Source organism: Alosa sapidissima, chromosome 9, assembly GCF_018492685.1.
Source record: "Alosa sapidissima isolate fAloSap1 chromosome 9, fAloSap1.pri, whole genome shotgun sequence".
Classification (NCBI taxonomy): Eukaryota; Metazoa; Chordata; class Actinopteri; order Clupeiformes; family Clupeidae; genus Alosa; species Alosa sapidissima.
The window spans coordinates 35312142-35338436 of NC_055965.1; the positions used below are offsets into that span (position 1 = coordinate 35312142).

The 26295-nt window shown below is 41.0% G+C and overlaps 2 protein-coding genes across 13 annotated transcripts in view; both read right to left on the reverse strand.

The window, feature by feature from the left end:
- Positions 1–26295, reverse strand: part of LOC121718788 (NACHT, LRR and PYD domains-containing protein 3-like) — a 1510793-nt gene that overhangs the window by 1047530 nt on the left and 436968 nt on the right. The window lies entirely within an intron of this gene.
- On the reverse strand, positions 1544–25720 carry LOC121718872 (histone-lysine N-methyltransferase PRDM9-like). Of its 3 annotated transcripts, none has more exons than XM_042104245.1 (15): positions 25573–25720; positions 24482–24590; positions 22458–22575; positions 21933–22064; positions 20721–20818; positions 20095–20194; positions 17533–17664; positions 16911–17182; positions 15876–15943; positions 15225–15415; positions 13584–14947; positions 2549–2599; positions 2277–2380; positions 1979–2031; positions 1544–1682 (listed from the first exon to the last, which is right to left on the reverse strand). In XM_042104245.1, exons 2-11 carry the CDS (start codon positions 24497–24499, stop codon positions 14175–14177), a joined length of 1902 nt encoding a protein of 633 aa, XP_041960179.1. In that variant the 5' UTR covers positions 24500–24590; positions 25573–25720; the 3' UTR covers positions 1544–1682; positions 1979–2031; positions 2277–2380; positions 2549–2599; positions 13584–14174. The 3 variants fall into 3 exon arrangements, with proteins under 3 accessions (XP_041960179.1, XP_041960178.1, XP_041960180.1); XM_042104244.1 differs by having other exon boundaries at positions 2265–2380; XM_042104246.1 differs by having other exon boundaries at positions 2265–2380; positions 24482–24548; positions 25573–25704.

Below are 26295 nucleotides of genomic sequence, written 5' to 3' on the forward strand. Positions count from 1 at the left end.
CGTACCTGTAATGCATTGAGTAGCCTTTTCCAAGTCGATGCAGGCTGGCTTGTGATTCAAGTCTATATGCTGACTTAAGCAGTAGGGGTTAAGTCATAGGCTTGTTCGTCTTCATGCAGATCTGTGCAGATCTGACTCGATGTGATGCATGCTGGGTTGAACACAATGCATACTGGGATGGATGCAATTGCTTACTGGTTAGAAATCCTGTCCGACTTCTGTCAGGGGAGGGACTTACCACCGTTTCACCCAGCATAAGCCACTAACTGAACTGAGCATAGGGTTTGTTTGGATTGTCTTCTTTGACTGAACTAATCTCAGAAGGAAGTACACTGTGGCAATGAAACTGTCAGTGGAATCAGATGACAAGTCCTTACTACACCGCGCATTCAGACCAAGCGGCAACATATTTTTTACAGTCTATGGTTCAGACTACTTTTCATAGTGCATAATGAGAGCTCCCAAATCATATGCAACAATCATATATTAATGAAATATCAATTAAGTTATCAATTATAACTCATCTAATCACTGTCGCCAGGGAGGTGTCGACATTTTTTGTTATCCTTCTCTCGTTGAATTTCAGGCATGAAAACGGGTCAGGGGTGAAAAAGGTGAGAAGGGCGCGCGAAGAGGGAAATGGCCATTTCATAGCTTCCATGGAGTATGAAGTTGCCTAAAGCAAACCACAAAATGACTAATTTTTACAAAATAATACCTTTATTTCTTCTTTTTGGCTTGGGCCTAAGTGTGAAGGGGCCCACTTGCGCTGTTTGGCAACATGCTTCAGCCTGGCCCTCCTCTCCTCCTCAGTCATCTACACGAGTTTTCTTTCTTTCTTTCTTTGTGCCTGAAGTTATCAGACATTTCTGAAGATTTCATAGGCCTAATGGACACAGACTATTAGAATAAGTCTGAATAAGATAAGTCTGAATATGTGTTGGACCAAACCAGATAATAAATAAACTGGGTAGGGTATAGACTAGGCTTTAATTTGTAAAATTCGTTTGAAATGTTTTAACTTGCAGCCTAGCCCAGCAAACACATAACCTTTAGGGAACGTTCCCTAAAGGTTCTTTTTTTTTACCTTCAGCTAACCTTCTATGAACGTTCCCTAAAGGTTCTCTTTGAGGATGCATAGTTAAATATGGGATGTCTTAATTATAACCCACATAACAATTTTTGGTTCGCTGAAGGTTCCGGGAACATTCGCTGCAGGTTCTCTCCGAAGGTTCGCTCACGGTAGCGCAGGAAAGTTTTCTGAACGTTCGCCGAACCTTCCCTAAAAGTTCCGCGAACGTTCAGCGAACCGTCAGTGCAGGTTTGCAGTTCCTTCAGCGAACCTTCCCGGAACCTTTAGCGAACCAAATATTGGGCACTACTAGTAGTAATAATAATAATAATAGGCGATGATAATAATAATAAAAGTAATAATAATAATAATACTCCCAGATGTAATATTGGCGACTTATTCTTGCCACCTTATAAGACAGGCTATGTTCACAACACCTAGATTTATAACGGTCAATGAGCAGACGGCATGTAAAACATGAAATGTTTTATTAAGTATTCGCTGGAATTGCAGACGATGATGCACAATTTATTCAGGCGACACTTGGTTTCAATCCGAGAGAATCCGGGAGTCCTTCTGCCTTTGGATGATGGGTCTTTCAATGCAGCTCCTGCGAACGAGAGAAGACATGACACTAAATCTACGTGTTCTTTTCAAATGCACATCTTTGGGTTTTCCTTGGATCAAAAAGCACGCTGGATTACTGGACGAGAGATTGGCAGGTATGTTAATTGTCCAATGCTTTTAAAAACATATGTCCCGCACCAAAAGGCTACATCGTTATACAGGGATGCTGTTTTAAATACGTGTGTGTGAAACAGTGCATTTTCCAAGGCATGGTTTTGGCTTTGGCCTAGTATTTGATTCATTGTTTACAATGTAACGTTACGTGTGCAGTAGCAGTACCTGAGCTGATAGGTCTCTAGAATACACGTCTGGCCTCCACTCCATGTGTTGGTCTGAAAGACACAAAAAAATAAGCCAGTTGTCAAACAATTCGTGATATCCATAGCTAGACACAGGTAGTATAACTGTAACTTTTTCAAAAAATGTAATTTAACAGCGAATGGCAATAGCCCATATTATATTTTGAGCCTGTAAAACCTGCATGATCTGAAACGTACCGTATGATCTGAAACTGACTACATGCTATGGCTAGTAAATGCATAATGCTCAAGAGTCGTAGGCCTACCGTTTTCTTTACCAAAGCAGGCCTCTGTTGTGTGGTCACAAGTGGGATTAGACATGGGCCATGGGTGACAGCTGACCAAAGTGCTAATTTTCATGTCCTTTCTTTCCAACAGCATCCTTGGGAGGACAACGAAAATCAAATGTGAGTATTGAATCACAAGTGCACACTGAAAAGACAAACGTTTTTGTATTTGGATAAAAGGACACAATTTTTATAGACTGATATTGATTCATTTTCCTTTGCAAGATTTGTTTAAAAGCAGTAATAGTGCGTACACAACTTACATTAGAGGTTGAAAGTGCACATCGGAGGGATCCATGTAAAGGTCTCGAACACTGAAACAAATAAATGATAGTTTTAATTTTCCACACAGAAAATGTCAGATATTTATAATACGTTCTCAATGAATTTGACCCATCATGAGTTGGCAATACTTATTAGCCTGGAGCAGAGTTGATTGGTACTTTTATCCCGACATACATTATTGTGTTATAAGGCATTGTGGATGACTCGCCTTCACTGAGTGAAGCGTGCATAACATTATTAACTTGGCCTTTTCCATCATTAACGGTAATGTGGCCAATGTCTTTGTAGAGCTATCAAATAGAGATAGGTTGTAGACCAGTCGTCAGATTAACTAAAGCCTACACCTTTCGTGGTCATCAGTTATCATTATATGACTCTTATCTTGTTGAAATTTAGTTTGATGTGTTGGTTAATAGAGGATTGCCCTTGAATATCGATAGCAGATAACCTAGGTTAAATGCTAACGTTAACGTTAGTATCGTAAAAACACCAACCCTTTCGTTCGAAAATTCTAAAACAGCGATGTTTTCTAATACTTCAAAATAACATTTGATAAATGAACCTTATATTTTTCAGTAGCCATAGGTGTGTAGATTTGAACAAAATCTAGTTTGGTTCTTATTAAGTACGTTAGCAGCTAGCAGCTACACGTAGGGTAAGGGGTTTGGAAATACCAGAGCCCGCGGAGAGCCTTGCCACTCCGTATTAAGGCCCATTGTACCGAATTTTGGATACAGTTCCACCAGAGTTCCACTGGGGGCGATCGCCATGAGTGCAGAATGAATGGGAGTCAATGGAGCTAGACGGCTAAATTTGTCTCTTTCACCTGATTGTCGTTGACAAATCTCAGATTTGATTGTAGTTTGTATAACTTCAACATGGGTTATAGGTCAAAAGTTGAATGAACGAGTACTTATGTCCTTTTGATTTCTTACAGGTTGGGTCGTTGTTGCACATAACACGCTAGCATTGTGCTAATGAATGACGTCATTGACACATTTTAAAGGCTTTTTAGAACAATTAAGTGACTTTAAAAAATATAATACTCAACCAAGTGTATTTTCTTTGCCTCCCCTATATATAATAGGAGTGCCATCTAAATATATAGGAGTGCCATCTAAACTGGATTAACAGGGGTGTTAGTATGTGTTGGTGTAGGACTGCCATCTAAACTGGACCAACATGGTTGTTAAGTTAGACTTTAGGAGATTCCTACTAGAAATTTGTTCTCTGCATTTTATCCATCCGGGCACACACACTCAGAGCAACAAGCTCACTAGAAGCACACAGAAAAGCAGACATCATCAGCTTGTCTGTATTACATGTATAGCTTCTGTATTACATGTATAGCTTTTCTCTTCCCTCCCCACAATCGATTTTGCTTATTCAGAGTCTTCTAATTAAGACATCCCATATTTAGCTATGCATCCTCAAGAGAACCTTTAGGGAACCTTGAGGGAACGTTCATAGAAGGTTAGCTCAAGGTAAAAAAAGAACCTTTAGGGAACGTTCCCTAAAGGTTAGCTGAAGGTTAACAAAAAATAACCTTAAGAGAACCTTTAGGGAACGTTCCCTAAAGGTTCTTTAAAAGGTCGAAATATTTACCTTTAGGGAACCTTAAGGGAACGTTCCCTAAAGGTTCTTTAAAAGTTCGAAATATTTACCTTTAGGGAACCTTAAGGGAACGTTCCCTAAAGGTTATGTGTTTGCTGGGAAGACTCTGAATAAGCAAAATCGATTGTGTGGAGGGAAGAGGGAAGAGAAAAGCTATTCATGTAATACAGACTAGCTGATGATGTCTGCTTTTCTGTCCTGCCGTTTTAAAAAAAAAAAAAAAAAAAAAAAAAAACATAGTCCAGTATTTCTTTTGAAATTGAAATGAAGTTGTATGGACTGGACTATGTTTTTTTTTTTTTTTTTTAAACGGCGACGAAATTGTGAATTTCCAGAGCACATTTGGCAATCGACTCCTACGGACTTTCCCCTAAAGCTGGCAGCAAAGATGGCAACATTTCCAGGAAAGGTACTGGCTTTTCTGTCCTGCCGTTTTAAAAAAAAAAAAAAAAAAAAAAAAAAACATAGTCCAGTATTTCTTTTGAAATTGAAATGAAGTTGTATGGACTGGACTATGTTTTTTTTTTTTTTTTAAACGGCGACGAAATTGTGAATTTCCAGAGCACATTTGGCAATCGACTCCTACGGACTTTCCCCTAAAGCTGGCAGCAAAGATGGCAACATTTCCAGGAAAGGTACTGGCTTGATGAAATTCATTCTGGATCTAAAGTGCATTTTACTCCGGATAATTCCTTTAACATAATGATTGATGGCAGACATAATGATTGATGGCAACGGTTTGGCTTGAATTCCCTGCTACTTGAAAACAAATATCCTATTGCGTACTATTGCGTGCAGAGGGAATTTGAAAGACAACTGATTATCCCGCCCCTCGGACTGAGCACTGCGAACGGTGAGTGCCCAGACCCTACATTTTAATGTGGGTCTGGCTCGCCAGGCTAACACAAACCAAGAACCAAACTAGATTTGTTCAAATCTCCACACCTATGGCTATCGAAAAATACAAGGTTCATTCATCAAATGTTATTTTGAAGTATTAAAAAACATTGTTTTTTCACAATTTTCGAACGAAAGGGTTGGTAATGGGTGGTTTTACGATAGCTAACGTTAACGTTAGCATTTGGACTAGATTCAAAGCTAAGTTATCATCGATATTCAAGGGCAATCCTCTATTAACCAACACATGAAACTACATTTCAACAAGATAAGTCATATAATGACGACCACGAAAGGTGTAGGCTTTATGTAGTTAATCTGACGACAGGTCTACAACCTACAAAGACATTGGCCACATTAATGATGGCATAGGCCAAGTTAGTAAGTTAGCTGTTAACGTTATGCACGCTTCATTCTCCCAAAACAGTGAATGCGAGAAATCCACACAGTCGTATAACACAATACTGAATTTTGGGATAAAAGTACCAGTCAAATCAAGATTATATGTGTGCATTTATACCTACTGTGAGAGCTCCAGTGGCAGTGATCACAATCAGTACAGTTTTAACGTGTCTCTCTAGCACACCACACAATGTAATGATGGGCTCTGGTAACGCAAATAAACAGGAAATCATGAACATCAACATCCGGATGCACACCATTTAGACTGTTTCGTGGGGGAATGTCAATCTTTTAAACTAGGTTGTCATCAGTGGTGGACAAAGTACACAAATTCTGTGCTTGAGTGAAAGTAGAGATACACATGCCATGGTTAAATGTTACTCCAGTAAAAGTAGAAGACCTCCTTTTACATTTCTACTTGAGTGGAAGTACAAAAGTACTTGCATTCAAATGTACTAGTATCGAAAGCAAAAGTCCTAAAATGTATGACGACTAACACAGTTGCATTTACTATTGTGGAAATGATTCAGCACAGACATAGGCATTTATTTTTTTATATCTTATCTTAGATTCTTCAAAGTAACCACTTTTTGCTTTGTTGAATGCTTTACACTTTCGGACCAAAGCAAGACGTTCCCTTTTGTGTTTGATAGTGTCAGATTGTCTGTCATTGTATATCATTATATATCTATCTGTCATTGTCTATCATCATTTGCTCAATACCGTCATATGGCTAGTTATGGTAACATCAATGTTGTGAAAAGGGGTAAACACAGGGTTGCCAGATTGGGCGGTTTCCCGCCCAATTGGGCGGTTTTGCAATCTATTTTGCGGGCAAAAATGGGTTTGGGCGGGTGTATAAAAATTGGGCTGGTTTCGGATCAGTTCGGCGGGTTTTTGTAGCCGAAACAAAGGCACTTCAGACCCTTCTTCCAGCGACCGTCTCTGGTCAGCAGGCAGCAGTCTCTCACTCACTCACTCACATACCCTCTGGCTGACGTGCCCCCCTAAACTCACAACAGACACTCTCAGCTCACGTCACCTTATGTATCGAAACATGCATTGTAATAGTGCATGGTATTTCCATAACCGCGACATGCGCTTCACAATGACCGCAATTAGTTGTTAGATATTCACAGCAGACAGTAAAGCCCAGCAGTAATTTATCCAAATTAACACATATTTCAAGTACCATTCATGATGTCAAATATTGAAGTTGTGGGAAGTTTAAGCTGTATGTTTCTTTCGTCCCCCATGTCGTTTCATTTATCCCGGTCTGGAGGGACGAATGAAACAAAACGCATGTTCGATTTCTCCTTAAATAAATCCTGAATGGTTTTGTTCAGAGCTGAAAATGCAACTGTATTTGACAGAGGACCGATGTAGTTTGCTTGTGACAAAATATTAGCTTTCTGTGTTTTATGATGTCTTTGTAAATTACGTTTAATTAAAAAGTGTTTCAGTCCGGTTCTCCCCTACTCTGGCGCAGACCGCCATTCAAACACACAGCTCGCGGGGTTTTCAAACTTAGCTAGCTGACTGACAATGTCAATATGCCAAAGTGGGCAAAGAGCATTTTGTCATTACAGTCAATCTCTTCATGAGTGTGCACACTGCTGAAAGATTACCTACGAGACAGGATGGACTTACCCCTTCTTTCAGGGTTTATGGATGTGCGCAGGTCTTGCGCGAATGGCTTGACATAGGACTACGGCCCACGTTCCGTCCAGCCCGACAGTTGTTGAGGAAGTTTGACAAAGCCTAGGCCTACTAGAACTTTTTAATTATTTTTAGGCCTAATAACAATTGCTCAAAGCGATTTTCACGAAGGGCCTAGGGCCATAGGCCTATGTTTTTTGTGTAGAGATGGCCCATGCATGAACGTTCTGCTTCTGCAAAGAGCGCACTGACACCCCTGTTCGTTCAACGCGACTTTCATGAAAACTAGGATTAACTGCCTGTCAGGTAGGCCTACTAATTGTTCTAAATTACAGGTGTCAAACTCAAGTTTGCCTTTAGCCTGTATCTGGCGTATGCAAATTTCGTGTAGTTGCCATGCATGGACGCACTGCTTCTGCAAAGAGCGCACTGACACGGTCCTAAATAGCCTATTCAGCGCGATTTTCATGAAAACTCTAGGCCTAACTGCCTGTCTCAGGGAATATATAGCGCCTAGGTAGGCTATTAATTAATTGTTCTAAATCACAGGTGTCAGACTCAAGTTTAACTCAAGCCTTTAGCCTACATTTGGGGTAGGCCTAAATATTTTTTGTGTAGCCTACAGTTGGCCCACCAGTTATGAACGCACTGCCTCTGCAAAGAGTCGACACCCCTGTTCTATAATCAATGCGATTTTCATCTAATGTTATACATGAATATGCATGTGTCATGTTGCTATTATAAATAATTGAAATGTTGTGCATTAGGCTATTTTGTATGTTCATATATCCACTCAATGTTTTTATGTTAGGCTAGCCTACTGAATGCTTTTGTTCCAAGCGTCTATTGACACTAAACAGACAGATTAATAGTCTATGTTTAGCCTATTGCATTATTTTCCGTAACATAAGCTTATAGAATAATAGTCTGACGTCCGTGTAGCCTACTTTTGCGTTCATTTGATTGAATATTGTTTCTGAAATTGGATAGGCTAAGTCGAAAAATGGGTCATTTTAAAGCTTGTTAATGATTTCAATGTGTTTAAATGAGAAACAAGCAAAAGCAAATTTGGGCGGTTTTTTGTGCATTCTCGCGGTTTTTGACGAGGTTTTGGGCTGGAAAACCTTGCTGGCATCTGGCAACACTGGGTAAACAAGGTACAGCAAATAGTGGATATAGCAATAACCTAGCTTAGGCAAGACCATTAGTTAAAGCCTAGCTCACTTAATAGAACATACACATTGAAATACTCAAGTAAAGTACAGTTCCATGAAAAAGTGACTTAAGTACAGTAATTGAGTAAATGTACTCAAGTAATGTCCACCACTGGTTCTCATTGTATACTACGACCTATTGTTACTCTTTGATACAGTGGAATAAACCTATTAAGTGTACCAATTAATTACTTACATGTACATATGACATGTATGTTGTGTCTTCATGTCTTGGAACAGGTCTACTAATTCACATGTACTGTGTGGTGTAACAGCAGACACGTTTCAACACATCAATTACAGGATGCATGACATCATGACATCATTGACAGAATGTATATAATATGTACATGTAAGTACTTAACTGGTACACTAGTATTGAATAATAGGATAAAAAATAATTTTGCAATTTAAATGCAATTTATTAGAGGTGTTCTAAGCGATGCTGGGTAACGTCACTTCTGTTGACATTCAAACTAAACAGAAAGCTAGCTCGCTACCTCCTCCCCCTCCAAAAGATTCTTTGGACGCCGCCATTGGCCGAATACCGGCGCCCATTGACTTACATTGAACACATGTAAACAAAACGTCAATTATGTGCTCAAACTAACGCCGCTGACTTATGACAAAAATCATTCCACTTTGATACGAAACTACATTTTTGTACAACATTTATCCAGCAAAAATTACAGAATTTGGATTAAGTAATGTGGAGAAATATCGATATTAAGAAAATTGCCGCTGCGTGACGCCGAGTTAATGGCATTTCCCCTTGTCCATGAGTCACGTATAACAGGTCACGTCGGTGGCCGCTATCCCTCACATGTCAGAGTAATGACATTCAAAAATGTACCTTTATATTACATTACAATTTATAAAGGAACGAAATGTCAAAAGAATTAAGCAATATGTTTGCTGGATGACACGAATATTAGTAAGGAAAAACAAGATTTTTACCGTAATGTCCAGTGAAATTACATATGTTGTGGCGCTATTGCGCGGCACGGCCAGCAGATGACATCATTGCACTACAGCAACCAGGAACCAACAATAAACCTAGACCAAAGATCTCTTCTAGAATCTTTGACCTAGACACTCGAGATTTTAGGGCCGTTGTCAGCCACAACGCATCATCTGAAAATCTGAATTGTGAAGTAGACTCCATAGTCACGTGTGCCTGTTCATTCATTCCATGTCAATAGAACAAACCAAATTAGAATAGGCTAGTAATGCAATACTACATACAATACATATGTATGCATGGATATACTGTATGTGTGTGTGTATGTATGTATATATATATATATATATGTATATATAACACGCAAACACACACACACATATATATATATATATATATATATATATATATATATATATATATATATATATATTTATATATACACACATATATATACATATACATATATACAGAGAGAGAGAGAGAGAGCAATACAGAACAGGTTGTCGGTCTGAACTGAAGTTAGTGCTGCATGTAAACACACACGCTACATTTATATGTGTATGTATGTAATGTGTGTGTGTGCATATATATACATATACATATACATACATATATACAGAGAGAGAGAGAGTATTTTCTGTTTGTGTTTTTTGTCCTATGGTCTTATGTTCTTGTTTGTTATGTTGTATGTAACAACAGCTTTGGCAACACTGTTCCCATGCAGTCATGCTAATAAAGCAACTTTGAATTTGAATTTGAATTTGAGAGAGAGAGGTAAATCTGGTCATGATAGATTTGATATACAAGCCATTCTTAGCTCCAGTCAAGGCCTCAGCTGTTACATGTACACTGAAGACAATGAGGCCTTGACTGGAGCTAAGAATGGTTTGTATGTCAAATCTATCATGACCAGATTTACCCCATCCAGCAGGTCTCAGGTCAGCTCTTTGCCTCTGATGAAAATGTAGGCAAATTGGCAAAGTTTGGTAAAAGCACTCAATATTACAATGTAACAACTATAGCCTATGTAGGTACCCACAAATACATAATGCAAGTACAATGATAGTACAGTACCTGATAGTACATGTTATTACACAGGTTGTACCACTGTACCTAATTAGGTACATGTAGGTACACTGTAACAGCGACACATTAAAATAAAGTGTTGCCGATGAATTTCCCCAGTAGTGGACAATAAAGACTTCTATTCTAGCCTACACGTCACATGTAGCCTACTAGAAGTGATGTTTCAGCTAGAAGTGATGGTTCATAAATTAACCCTCCAACTTTGCTGATGCACAGAACAGGTGTGCTGAGCTTTGTTTTTGGCTCTTCAAAGTGTTGTAAGTAAGGTGGTGTAAGTAGCCTACAGTATAGGCAGGTGGTGAGACAGGTCAAGAAATATGGTGCAGTACTATACAGTTGATTTTCAGAAGGTGGTTTAGAGTAGTATAAATGAAATATAAATATGTGCACTGTATTACCTTATAAGAGCAGAATAAATATGGCTATGAATAACAATGTCAGTTGATATTATTTTAAATGTTGGTGACACTACATTAATAAGGAGAATAGCAATAATAAACAATAATGTGAATGCAATATCAATGGGCAATAAATGGAAATCAACAAATACTATAACATACAAACAATGACTCAGAACAGCCTAAGTGCATGGTGAACAAATATGTCTTTACACCCCTGTAGACAGGTGCATGCAAAAACACAGAAAGCAGACAAGGATTTTGTTTTTATAACACATGTAATAAGCAATGAACATTTGAAGATGTATTGTTTTGTTCTTCTAACATCAATAGTAGTTGTGCAGAGGTTGTAACATAATGATAAATACATGCTGCCTGTCACATTATGAATATATACCCTGTCTTGTCTTGCACATCAGAAGCAGCAGCACTATGCTATTACATCGTTCACCGTAGGGACTAATATGAGGGAGACTGAGCTGCCAATCTCTCTTAACAGGTCCTGCACCATATCTACAAATATCTGTTCTGCTCTGCACAAACATAAGCAGGGTCTGATTTAGCGTGGCAGAGTGCTGATTGACAATAACATGGTTCCCTGCAGTGTTTGGTTGATTCCCATTGATGTTTGTGGGTTCTGTTTGACTGTACATTTTATGTGTGGCATCTCATTCCTCAGTTGTCTAACATGTTTTCTGACGGCCACTGATTGCATTAGCAGCTGAAAGACCAACTTGTAACAAGGTCCCAATTGTGGATACACCCATTAACAGTCCTTGCAACCAATGACATCCGGATCAACTACAAACTTTTGATTGATTTTCAACAATGAACAATTAGTTCAGTGTAATATGTCCAGCTCTCTCCCCCATCTTAATAAGTCAACATTATATGATATGACCCTATTTTTACATTATAGCCTACATATGTTATAGCCTAACCCTTATCTATAGGTGACTGATGAGATTCATGTTAGCATATATTTATTGGCGACACAATTAATATTGGAGCTATTTCACTGTCGCAGACACATACGTGCTTGGTAGCCTAGGCTACGTAGTCATAGGCCAACATGAGACTTAAACCCTCTGTCGTCATGACTTAGGTTAGCCTATGTTCTTACTGTTGTTATTATCTGTAGGACATATTGTCTGTGGAACACAATTGTAGGCTAGGCCTATATTTGATTTTCAGTAAGCTTATATATCAATGATAAAGCTTTTTTACTTTTTTGGTGTAATTATTTAGTTTTTTTTTTATCTATGTAGGCTATTTCTTTAATGTTACATTATTATTTTGTTAATACATGGAATAAATCACCACAAACTGTAGACTGTAGCCTATGGGCTTCTCCTGTAGCCTACCAGGCTTGCGCAGCGTGGCTAACAACGCCCCTAAAACAAGTGTAACCGTCGGCTCCTCGAGGCTTATTACTTAAACGAAGTTACAGCAGCTATTAGGCCCGAGGTGCAGTGAAATGGCGTCATCTGGTGGTCATACAATTCACCCGCTATTAGACCCGAAGTGCAGGAGAAGTGGATATTCAACCACGCCATCCTTCAGGTCGCAGCGAAACGTAGGTGTACTTTATGTGCTGTGTCATGCTGCCATCTAGTGGTTGTGGAATATTTAACACCCATTATAGTTCTGGGAATAGATGTGCCCTCGAATAAATGTTGTACTTTGTTACAAATTATTTGGGTAATCCATCTGATAAATTGTGTTTTTCTTTTTATACTTCGTACCTTTATAAATTAAAGTGTATCATTAAGGTACCTTTTTCAATGTCATTACTCTGACATTCGACATTAGTCGACCATAAATTTGGGCAATGGGCATTGTTAGGGGTTGACACTTTGCATAAGATTTCTCCACATTACTTGATCCAAATTCTGTGATTTTTGTTGTATAAATGTTGTACAATTATGTAGTTTCGTATCAAAGTGGAATGGTGGTTTTCATAAGTCAGCGGCGTTAGTTTGAGCACATAATTGACGTTTTGTTTACATGTGTTCAATGTAAGTCAATGGGAGCCGGAAATCCATAAATAGCGGCGTCCAAAGAATCTTTTGCCGGATAGCATGACGGCGGTTCTCCTCGCCGAGCTCACATTCCAGCTGACATTTCAGACGCATATATCTGTAGCTACAGTTCTGTTCGCGTTGCATCCGCGGCAAAAAATTAGCTCCCACTGTTTGAAAGGCTAAATGCATAGGGGCTGCATTCACATAATCGTTGCTGGATCAGGCAAGTTGTCTTACAACTTGTCCCCCCCCCCCCACAATATTTTCTCATCGGATCTGCGTACCACGTAAGTCCCCATGTCATTTTGGTTTCAAAACGGCGAATTTCGCCGAAAGGTGATGAGTTTACATGCCTGTGAATTTCCTATTTACTTTTGTAATGAAACACCAGATGTTTAGTAATTAATGAAGAGGCTGGATCGGATGGCTGCTTTGAAAGTTTGGCATCAGACATGGCCTGGGGAGCGGCAGGACGAGGTTGGTATCGTTTAATCTAGAATATTCCAATTCTCTCACAGCACTACTTACAAGTCCTGCCGCCTTCGCGCAGCGGAGATCACAGTATCCACTCGAAGGCAGAGGACACAAGTGTGTTCAGGAAAACGTCTGCATTTCAGACGTTTTCATCCCCGCGAGAGTTTAAAAGATGCGATAATTCAAAATCCCCATGTTATTTTCCCATAGGAAAAATCGCCAGATACCGGATGTCAAAGATGGCTGCTTTTTTGTAGGCGAACTTCAGAGGTCTATGTCACCTTGGTAACCTTGTGATGTGTCCAGCAGTTCATCTTGTTCCCCAGCAGGCTTCTGCATCTTGCGAGTGTCCTGTGACTCAATGACTCACTGCTCCAGCTGCATGCTCCCTACTGCACTGTGCACGGTAATGATTTAGATTTTACCAAACAGACTGTACCCAGAAATGTATTTCATCAACATCATTTATATATGATTTAAAAAATAAATATATCCTAAAACAATTTCAAAGCACATGCACCTTGCGCACAATACCTTACACAAAACATTTCATTTTATAGCATTTAAAAACACAAAATAGCCACTACTCAAACTAGTTCAAATGTTTAAAATGTACAATGTACTAGTTCAAATGTTAAAATGTACAAGTCATTTCAAGTCTCAGCATAATAATGCAGAGTAAAAAAGTTAAAAAGTAAATTTAGGTTTTCACATTAGGTATGTCAAATGTTATAAAGGTTACACAGTACTGAATTAAAAATTATTTAAAAACAGCATTAGTTATGCAAGTAATTAAACAGCAATACATCTTTACTATTGCACTTGTTTGTTTCTGGAAATTAGATTAAATTGTTGTTTCACCAAAACCATAGTTAGGGTTCTTTCATGTGAGTGTACTGGTGTGTCTTTAAATTATCTGATCGAGTGAAGCTCTTGCCACACTGAGTGCAGTGGTACGGCCTCTCTCCTGTGTGAGTGCGCTGGTGTAGTTTGAGATCCCTCCCTTGAGTGAAGCTCTTGCCACACTGAGTGCAGTGGTACGGCCTCTCTCCTGTGTGAGTGCGCTGGTGTAGTTTGAGATTTCCCTCTTGAGTGAAGCTCTTGCCACACTGAGTGCAGTGGTACGGCCTCTCTCCTGTGTGAGTGCGCTGGTGTAGTTTGAGAGTATCCTCTCGAGTAAAGCTCTTGCCACACTGAGTGCAGTGGTACGGCCTCTCTCCTGTGTGAGTGCGCTGGTGTAGTTTGAGAGTATCCTCTCGAGTAAAGCTCTTGCCACACTGAGTGCAGTGGTACGGCCTCTCTCCTGTGTGAGTGCGCTGGTGTAGTTTGAGATTTCCCTCTCGAGTGAAGCTCTTGCCACACTCAGCACATGCATGACCTCTCTGGCCATTCCCTCCTTCCTGTTCTGAAGAGCGGTGAATGACTTTACCGGATGTTGACCTACATGGCACAGTTGAGTTTTTCTGTGTGTGTTGGTTGCGGCTACTTCTAGAAGGTGCCAGAGTCTCTGGTCCGATCTCTCCAGACCTCAGCAGTCGCGTGTACTCGTCCGTGTGGCTCCTCTTGATGTGCTTTTGGAGGTAGATCTGAGCCGTGTAGGCAAACGGACACAGGGAGCACGGGAACACCTGAGACGCTGTCACGTCTGAAAGAAAGAATAAAGAGGGAAGGTTTGTTCAAACAGGTTTCCTGTACCATCAAGAGGTATGAGTCATCTGAGTTCTTACTGTTGTTTCATTTGATAAATTATCGGATCAGCCAAAGAAACATCTGAGTGGCCGTGGCCTACTGGTTAGCACTCTGGACTTGTAACCGGAGGGTTGCCGGTTCGAGCCCCAACCAGTGGGCCGCGGCTGAAGTGCCCTTGAACAAGGCACCTAACCCCTCACTGCTCCCCGAGCGCCGCCATTGTGTGCTGCTACCTGTGGCGCTGCTCTTGATGTCCCACAGGTAGTCGAAGCCGATGCCCAGGTCTCTGGCGTAGTCCTCTCCGTACCAGACAAGCAGCTCCTCTCCAGGGCCGATGGGCTTGCAGCAGCGGTATATAATGCCTCCTTTGTACTGGAACGCCACCAGGTTCTGCTCCTCACTGTCACGAGCGCAGTTCACATACCTGATGGAGAAACCAGAGATTTAAAACAGAGAAGAGTGCAGGGTTCCCACTCTAAGTCAAATGTAAAAGTCCATGACTTTTCCCTGAATGTATACTCTTTTGATCCCGCGAGGGAAATTTGGTCTCTGCATTTATCCCAATCTGTGAATTAGTGAAACACACTCGGCACACAGTGAGGTGAAGCACACTCTAATCCCGACGCAGTGAGCTGCCTGCAACAACAGCTCCGCTCGGGGAGCAGTGAGGGGTTTAGGTGCCTTGCTCAAGCACTTCAGCCGTGCCTACCGGTCAGGGTTCGAACCGGCAACCCTCCGGTTACAAGTCCGAAGCGCTAACCAGTAGGCCACGGCTGCCCCAGTATTATACTATTTCTACAAGAATACCGGTAGATATTTTTGAGCTCCATGTACTCTGTTACAATGTAACTCTTGACATTTAAGTGAAAAGTGCAGGATGTAACCTCATCCAGTTGGAGTGTGTCTCCCTCTTGGCATCTATGTACTCATCTGAATGGTGGCTCTTGTATATCTGTGGAAACATCAAACACAACTTGGTTTCACTGCAGAGGAAATGAACCCGGGCAGGGTCCTAAAAACGCCTTGCAGGAATCCTGCAGAAGTCAGGCAGGATGTGTGTCAGGGCCCACATTTAGGAGAACGACACTTCTGTTCATTCTAGAGGACATACCTCAGTTTTCACATGCCTTTTGCAAAAAAGGGAGAGTAAACTAGGAATAAACTATGTTAAAGGTGCGATTTGTAGGATTGTTACCAAATGTTCTGTAGGCCAAAATCAAAACACTGGTAAACATTCTCAAGACTACCAGACGCGAGCCTCTTCTGGGTTGCCAGGTGTAATGAAGACTTAGCTAACGTTAGTTGACCAGCTGCTTTAACGTTTCTCCAACCATGACCCAACTACACATTACGGAAACAGTGAAAACAAAAAATACCTCTCTAACCAACGTAACATATTTAGCTGAAGTTAGCGATGCAGATTAAGTTTAGCCTAGGCTACCTGTTGTGGAGAAATATGGCCAGCTCTGCGTCAGACTTGATATTCTTCGTTTGATGAAGACATCACCATCTCAGGAAGCTCTCCGATGTCCACTTAATTTGTTTCTTGTTTTAATTTTGGAAATTTGCCTGCCTCTCGTAGGCGTTCATTAGCCTTTGCTAATTTGGCAACACAAATAGGAGGACACGCCAGCCCATTATTTATACGCTATTCTAGAATTAATCGTTCAAGATATAAACGAAAATTCCAAGAGATTCCGGCCCATAACTCATTATTTTCATGGGTTTTACGGGTTAGAGTAATGTTGTCAAATAAGCCATTACTTCAATTCATCGTGTTTCCTTACTCTCTGACAACATATGGTGATCATTTTTGGAATGGTTACAGTTTATTTTCCATTATTTCCTACATACTGATCCTTTAAGGGAGAAGACACAGTCAACAAACTTCCGTTTAGAAACAGCATTTGCTCTCTCACCACCCAGGAGTATCCACTCTCTATGGCCTCGTCCCTGTCGGCCACGTCCCCCTCATAGGGGCCAAAGTGGGCACCTTTGGGCACCGTCTGGCCCTGGTTGAACACCCCCAGACCTGCGTTTGGGATGTTGGATGTCCTGACCTCCAGCTCTGGTGGCAGGGTGAGCCTGGCTCGGTCGGGGACCCCAACAGGAGCTTGGGTGTCGGGGATGAAGTGAGGGGGACCGTGGACCCCACACTCTTCAATGTAGAAAGACTCGCAGTCCTCACAGTCTGCAGAAGAAAGCAACCAATCACGTATTAATCACTGCGTTGTCAGCAGGGAGAAAAGTAACAGTTCAGTCACACACAGGCGTTGAAAGCTTTGATTGTGGCGCTTCTAATTCACTTTACAGTCGGCATCGCCAAACTGAATTGTGGGAGCGTGTTGCTCGAGGCATCGCCGAACTGAATTGTGGGAGTGAGTTGCTTGAGGCGTGTTGCTTGAGGCAAAAGCTGAAACCATTTTAAACTTTAATTCTTAAGCAGCCGTATAAACTTTGGGGGGGAACCCAGTGGCGAGCTCTGACTGAAGCGTGTGTTACTGAGCCATATTAGGGGCAAAAAAGACAAGAGCAGCTCACAAAGGTAATCTTCATCTTTGGGCACATCTTCCTCCGTGTAGCTCACTCTGGGTCTGTTGCGCAGACTGCCTCCTCGCTTGTAGCTGTTCAACTGCTGTTTCTGCTGTTTCAACCACTCCCTCTTTGACACACCTGACACATATTACACACACAAGAATACCACAAAACAGCGACGTTTTCCTTTAGAATACCACAAAACAGCGATGTTTTCCTTTAGAATACCACAAAGCAACAATGTTTTCCTTTAGTGAACTCTGCACAAACATCAAGAACTGACATGGGGCTATACCCTACAACAACAAAATAAATACTTTTCCATTTTAAAATTAATGTTTAATGATTACTATGAGTTTAAAACAGTTGTTGCCAATAGTGAATAGCTTCCATAGAGTATGAAATGGCTCAAAACCAGAGATTTACCAAGAAAACAAACTATATAGGAACGTCATATATTACCAACCGTCACTTATGTCCAACCTCTTACGTGTATGTGTCACTTAATATTAATTTCTATACAAACCAAGACGGCAGATTCCTACAGAAACGCAAGCACCCACACCTTAAGTTTATCTAAATTAGCTATGTACCAAAAATTACATTTTACTGTGACTCGAAGAGCTGTAAAGAGTGTTGTAAGGCTGCGTGTACAAATCCGCTTGGAGCTCCAGTGGAATTTTGAATTGCGATGATGAGAATTCTCGGGCTAACCGTTGATGTGCAGTGAGAAAGGTTGCAAATAAGTACCCACCAGCCTAGCACTAAACTCCGAGCGTGGTAAACAAAATCGGATATTTCAGGCAGTAAAAGCCCCGGTAAGAACCAAAGTAGATTTTGTTCAAATCTACACACCTACTGGCTACTGAAAAATGTAAGGTTCATTTAACAAATGTTATTTTGAAGTATTAAAAAACATTGTTGTTTTAGAATTTCCGAACGAAATGGTCGGTAATTAGCACGTTTACGATACATTGACTCATTTAAGGCCAGACTACAGGTGAATAGGGTACATTTTAAATTTTCACTGCTCCGGGTTGTTTTCCTCACAGGATCACAGAACTAAACCTGGTCCATAGCAGGTTAACTTTCAAGCTTAATCTAGCTGTGTTGCAAATAATAATAATAAAAAAAACATCAGTCCCAAAACGAGTCCCAAAAGACGGTTCCGCCAAGTTGCTTTGTGTTTTCATCACCTACAACTTCAAAAATGGAAGTCGAAACATTTTTTTTTCCTGACAGTGTCACCAAGCATTGATTTACCTATTCACTAGTTCTGAAGAATTTATTAGAAAAAATAATTATAAAACTCTTGCTACTCTGCTTCATTTGCGTTCGCTGTAACGTGCAGCACGACGGCATAGTCAAGGAATCATGTTCGTGCGTGTTCACAGGTTTGCTTTCCACAAATATTTACATATCTGATCAACTTGATAATGGCATTTTTAGTTATAGGCTATCAAATGTGCATGACCATAGCCTAGAAATCTAGACGTGCCCCTAGCGGCAGCAAATTAAATTTGCTGCCAGGGCTAGTCTAGCAACTCTCTGTTGGTTTGTGAGCTCCAGAAATCGAAACTTAATCTGGCATTGAAATTGTGTATAGAGTCGTTTGGTGGGCATAATAATTGATGGCAGAGTTGCAACGGTTTGGCTTGAATTCCCTGCTACTTGAAAACAAATATCCTATTGCGTCCTGAGGGAATTTGAAAGACAACTGATTATCCTGCCCCTCGGACTGAGCACTGCGAACGGTGAGTGCCCAGACCCTACATTTTAATGTGGGTCTGGCTCGCCAGGCTAGCATGACCATTGTCAATTGTAGGAATGTCTTTCAATAAAGAGTAACCTGTTCAGTGACGATAAATAGGCTATGCCAGTAGGCTACTTTAAATGATGCAAGCCTGTAGCCAAGGGCATATGGCTACAAATGAACCGCTTCATGTGTTGATGATTGTTCAAGAATGTCAAATCAAGTGTGTGCTACACGGATTAAATAATGACAAATTGAAAGCCATTGCATTTCAGATATTTTACAAACACTGGCTGAACTATGAGAAACTGAGAAATATACACAATGTTTTCACCTGCCGTGTCTAGCCTTAAAAAAAATGCCTTCTCCTATTTCTTCTTTTTGGCTTGCTAAACTGATCTGAAGTCTGTTTATTTGCTTCACCTTTTGCCGATCTAGATGGTTCAAACATCATGTATTCTTCATCAAATGAACTCGCGGTGTCTCTCTATATTTTGGTCTAATATCACTAACTTTAACAACATTAGGGGCTCTATCGTGACAGTCTAAAACGCATGGTCACTGGCGAATAATTGAAACAAATCCTAGGGTTTGTCCAATCCATATTGGGTGTGGTTTAGTTATGAAATGTTCGGCGCATGGCGCAAGAAAGTGGGCCTTATGTTTCTTAAATCAGTCATGGGTATGTTTTGGCCGTAACATCATTTTAAAAACCAATGAGAATGAGATCTGTAATTCCATTTAACAGCGTGCAGTGCAACTTCAAACAGTGCATGAAACAGTATGTAGGCTCTCTTCTGTGTGACCCTGCTCACCACGTGTCTTTGCTGCTGGGTCTGTCTCTCTCCCTGCCTGTCCATCCACAGTCTCCACTCTGTCTTTCTCTCTACTCTGGTCTGAGTCTTTTGTAGGGACCTGAGGAACAACAGCAGCACCAAACACACTCCATTTTCAGAGCAAACACAGAGCAAACACATCCATCGTATTGTCTTAGTTTTGTTCTAATGATCTGTGTTTGAGTGTGTTTGTGTGTTGTTAATGAGTGTGTGTTAATGAGACCTCTGTCAGGGCTCTTCACTCCCTCCATAGTGCTGTCAACAAACTGTAACTCATGTTCTGTGTGTGTGTGTGTGTGTGTGTGTGTACAGTGCATGTTACTGTGGGTTTATCTTTAACGAGACCTGTTTATTCTCCTCTGTCTCCATAGCCTGTACTATTGGTTCCACCTCAGAGGCCTGAGAACATTGTACCGTACCATATACGGGTCCGAGTGCCCACGGGGACCCAGGTTCGAATCCGACCTGCGGTCATTTCCTGATCCCACCCCATCTCTCTCCCACTGGCTTCCTGTCGCTCTCTACTGTCCTGTCCAAGTAAAGGCAACCCCCCCCCCCCCCCCCCCCCAAAAAAAAAGAATGGCCAAAACAGTCCTGCTGTTTACCTGAGATGGAAGAGCAGGAGCTGGGGGCTGGGTGGGCTTCACGGGGGCGACTCTGGAGTCCGCAGGGCCTCTGGTTGGAGCTCTGAAGCCACGAGGGGCTAAAGGAGAACAAAACATCATCAGCTATTCAAGTCCAAATCAAGCAGATTATCTTTACTACTCTTTGCCTAGCACGCAGCATAGTAAGCAGCCCTGGGGGGTATTCCAAGTACGTGGTTTAGTGACAAACCTGGGTAAGTTAACTCAGAGTAGGTGGTAAACCTCCTAGTAGAAGAGCTGTATGGCTTCATTCTCCTGACTAAACAATACCATAGGGCTCTTGTTGTAGGAGGTTTACCACTTACTCTGAGTTAATATACCCAGGTTTGTCACTAAACCACATACCATCCCCTGAACCTGTTCTTCACCCTACTCCCATCTGGCCGCAGATACAGAGCCCTGGACTGGAAAAAAGCGCACTTTAAGAAAAGTTTTGTACCCTCAGCTATCACTGCACTAAACAAACTCCTGTGACAATCATTCATCCCCCTTATTCTTTTGTGTCTTATGTTGTCTGCACTGTCCACCGTTTTGCTTGTATGGTGTTGAGGAGGGAGGGAAACTATGTATGAGGCTGTGTATATCCTGCATGGAATGTAATAATGATGTGTGTGAAAAAGAATGTCATTATAGGACAATAAAGACTATACTATACTATACTATACTGTAATGTCTTTATTTTAGAAGTCTTTGGTACTTTATTTAATAATAAAAAATGTATGTGCATGTACATACATGAGGGAATGGATACAAGATCTTGAACTCATTACAGATTCATAATAGTGGTGTGGTGGTTATTACCGTATTTTCCGGACTATAAGTCGCACCGGAGTATAAGTCGCACCAGTCAAAAAATGTGTCATGAAGAGGAAAAAAACATATATATAAATATATATATGTTGCACCTGAGTCGCAGGACTAGCCAAACTATGAAAAAAAGTGTGACTTATAGTCCGGAAAATACGGTACATGTACAAGATCCATCCTAATAGAGATTCGTATGAGGGGGTTATTACATATGCGTTTGTGTAACATATCATAACTTTTGTGTGAGAGATCACAACTCTTGATCTGTTCAATGACACCATGCTTTGGGCGATTCAAGACGATCACATTTACCCATAGACATTACAGCTGTGTGTGTGTGTGTGTGTGATTGTGCTGTAAGCTGACCTGGAGGCCTCCTCTCCAGACTGGGTGTCCACTCTTCCTCTGAGTCGCTGCTGTCAGCAGGGGGCGGTCTGACCAACGCCTTTTTCCTGGCCCGGCCCTGCCTCATGAAAGCAGGAGCAGGAGAGGACAGCCCTGAGAGAGGACAGAGAGAAAGAGAGAGAGAGAAAGAGTGAGAGAAAAAGAGTGAGAGAGGGTCCCAGAAGCAGAAAGAAACAATAATGGAGAGAGAGAAAGAAAACAAAAGGACAGCAAAGTAACCAAAATAAAGAGAGAAAGGAGTAAGATAGAGAGACAGCATTGGAGACAAGACAAAAACAAGAGAAACAGAGAGATTGACAGAGCAAAACACACCAACAGGCCAGATACCGTTGCATTCTAACACTGCAACATCAATTCAACAGAGTATGTTGGTGTCAGATGCTCAAGGGTGCATTTCCCAAAACCATAGTTGCTAACCTGTTAGCAACTATGGTTTTGGGAAAGGCGTCCCAGTACAGCAGTAGAAAACTGTGACCTGATCACTACCTATGGCCAGCATGAACAGGTGGTTCCTCTTCATGTTGCTGTAGCGCACCTTCTCCCATTTGGCCAGCCGGGCCCACTCCGTCTGGGTGAAGTGCACCCTGAGGCCATCGAACTTCTCCTAGGATGGGACCACACACACAACTCACAGTACCGTAATTTCCCAACAATTTTTTTTTTTTAATGCCTTTAATTTGATAGTACAGTGGAGAATGACAGGAAGTGAGTGGGAGAGAGAGTCGGGGTTCCGGAAAGAACCACGGCGCCGGCGTACGGTGTAGGTGCCCCAGCCAGTTGCGCCACAGCTGGGGCCAAATTTCCCAACTATTAGCCACGGCTTATACAGTGATTTTGCAAAATTTCTTTAGCTATGAGGTTAATACACGTGGGCAGTTAATATGGTATTAATTAGTGCTGTCAATCGATTACTCGACAGTCTGTGATTAATTCATCTAAATGAATCGCATGCATTCATTTTTAATATGAACATATCTTAAAAACAAAAAGTTTGGCAAAACTGAGAGTGAATCAATGAACAAACCAACATTATAGACTTTAAAATTCAACAATATCAACCTTCTACATACTTTTGAAGACATTTTGTTTCAAATATGCAACAAATGTAGTCAATTTATTAAGGGAATTTGTTGGTTAGTTAGTTAGTCGGTCATAGCTCAGAAAAACGTTAGCAAAGTTAACTTTGTCTGCCTCCTTCAGCCACGATAGCCAGACTGCACTTAGTCAAATGTCACTACGAAGAAGATTTTTGAGAATAAAATAAAATGTTAAAAAACACCTAACAGTTTTCTACGTGTGTGAAAGATTTGTTTATGTAGCCGTGAGAACGCATGTGCATTTCAGGTCAAAAAAAGTTGCTAGTCTATTGGGAGATTTTAAGAGCAAAGAAAGCGGAACAAATTAAGTCTAGGCCTACTATGTGAAGGCAGGCCTATTTGCGTTGCATACTGTGTGTTCGTCTCATTCAATTGGAGGAGGATTTCCTTAAGTTGCCCAAATTAACGTTGCTGCTGCATATGGATCAGTGGCAGAAAGACTGTGGTTTCAAAGACTGTTGCAGTTTCAAGACTTTCCTTCAATAGTAAGACTAGAATTCTATTTCAGTAGGCTATGCTTGCTTGGGCCTCTTGTGTTAGGCCCGTTTCACACCGGGTGTGTGGCGTGAGCGTGTCAGCTACGTGGCCTCTATAATAGCTCAATAGCAGAGCAAAACGCAGGGGAGGTCCATCATCACATAGCCTAATTAAACAAAACCTCATTTTCAGGTAGTGTGGTTAACGCCAAAGTACAGAAACATGGCAGATAAGAAAAAATAATCATAGCAGTGTCTAAGTATATTTCCGTGTTTGTATGATTTGTGGCTAGAATCCTACAGGGACAACTTCATGATTGAAATAACCGCCCAACTTGCAAACTAATTTATAGATGTGACTTTCCCTCGGTAATTTCAATAGTGGAGGGAAACATTTTGTTTGGTTGTTTACTAGGCTACCTGCTCTTGCCCTGCCGTTTCCACACATCTACAAAAGGGAGCGCCCATCAAAGCGTCTTCATGGCGGGTAGCGTTGCGATTTGGGGAGTTCGCATCGCACGCTAGTGGATCACCAGCGATAGAAAATGCCGCGCAACTGCCACGCCACCTACCCGGTGTGAGACGGGCCTTAATGTGCGCTGTGTGACCTGCGTGCAATCCACGCTCATCTGATTCTGTAGACAATAAAGAATTCCATTTGTTGTTTGTTCCGTTTAATGGGCTAAAGACAGGCTATCCACAAACGTGAACGTTTAAACACTAGCATGGGAATAACTGAGGCATCATCTACATCGGGCTCGGAAATAAAAATGAAAATGCCTGTCGGGTTCGGACGCAACTCTGTCGGACACGTTACTTTAGTGTCTGAGTGTGTGGTGTGTGTGTGTTATGACTAACTGTAGGGCGAGACTGCTGCAGCTGTCGGGGATAATCTGAGTGGCTGATTTTCAGTGTAGTATTGTTGTACTTCACTTACCTCATCGGATGAACTCATGGCTGGATGTATGCTCCCACCAAACCTTACCGTCACAGCAGGATTGGACCTGGGATATTTGAGTGGGAAATCTCTTGATAAGACACACAGCCTATTTGACAAACAAAAAACAAGAAAACATTTGTAATTTCTTGTAATTTAACATTTACCCAATGTTATCAACATTTTCTTTAACATTAGCCTATTTAAAGGCGCAGTCAGGAATTACGCCATTTCAAGCCCAACATTTTTTTGTCACATTCAGCACCTTGTCCCGACTGCTAGCTGCCCATTCCATGATTACACTGTAAAAGTCTAGATGTATGAGAATAATACAATGCAAAGGAGGAAATCCATCCGTGAAAAAAAGCTTAATTGGACAGAGCCTACGATGCAAAGGAGGTAAACTATCGTTTTCAAAAACACCTGGCCAAAACCATGAGAAGCAGTGCAACTGGTAACGTTAACAATAGCTAAATGTCCAATGTTCTCTTCAGAACAAAATGCGCGGGAGAACGCGAAAGAAAATCAAACAATCTTTGAGAAAATCACATAACTAAAACGAACGTTAACATTAACTTCATTTGTCTTAATGTATGCCCCAACTAACATTAATAATTTGTGAAAAAAAAAAATAACATCATCACTAACACAGAACTCTAACCTAACTTCGGTCAACACTAACGTTAATCCAAAATCTTTACGTTAACTGTGGGCCAAGCACCGCTGTTAACAAGTTATACTAACATTGATGTTAACTGTACAGTAACTTAACGTTACAGGAGCTGTGGGTTATCTGTGCTTTACATAAGGAGTAACGTTATTCGACGCCAATACACTAACTTAGTCTTGTAAGTTGACATAACGTTATCGACAACGTTAACGTTAGCTGGTTAATGTTAACTAATGTGCTAACGTTATGTTAGAAGTGATTTTTGGCTAACCGACTTAGCATTAAGTTAACGGTAACGTTATCGGCAAGGTTAAGTCTAGCTGCTACTCCATATCACAGGCTAAGGCTGAGTGAACAGTAAACGTTTTTATTACTTTGAATGCAGTCGGTAATTATTAATTTTAAGTTCAATATCACAAACCTGTTTAGATGATCTACAATGTGACCAACGGATCTCACTGTTAGGACGTTTGGCAAAGCGCTTTCTTCTTACTCCCTCCGTTGATATCAGTGTGCCGAACCTCTGAGGTAACGTAGACTACCACGCTCGCGAACCCCTCATTTCGCGCCTTGAAAGACATCCAATGATTTTCGTCGAATCGCTCTCTCTAGATTCCCTAGCCTAGTCAGTGTTTCTCAAAGTGTGGTCCGGGCACCACTGGTCGTCCTCAATCTAGCCCAAGTGGTCCGCGAGCAGACGTGGTAAAGATTTTGGAGGGCATGCAGGGGCTCAAGTGGAAAAGGGCACTTCTCATAATTTTATATAGAAAAAATAAAAATAAAAATTGCTTTAAAACAAGTAAGCTAGCAAATGACTAACCGATTTATTAAAATGCCCTCACAACAGTAGCGTAGCCAATTCAACTCACTCAAATTAGTTATATTCAAATTAGTAATTCAAATAAATGAATTACTGTGATTCTACATTAAAGCATGCAGATGCAATGTTTGAGATGTTGAAACACGTGTGTGAATTGTTGGCCTACATTTTCTTGTGAGTGAATGGAGAAATTCTCACACATTCGGCCTTGTGGAGGTTTTCTCAGAGTGAGATACTTTTTGCAGGTGTTTCGGCATCCGGGTTACCAGCTCTGCCAGTCAGGGGGGAGGGGGACGGGATACACCGCTTTACATTAATTTGAAA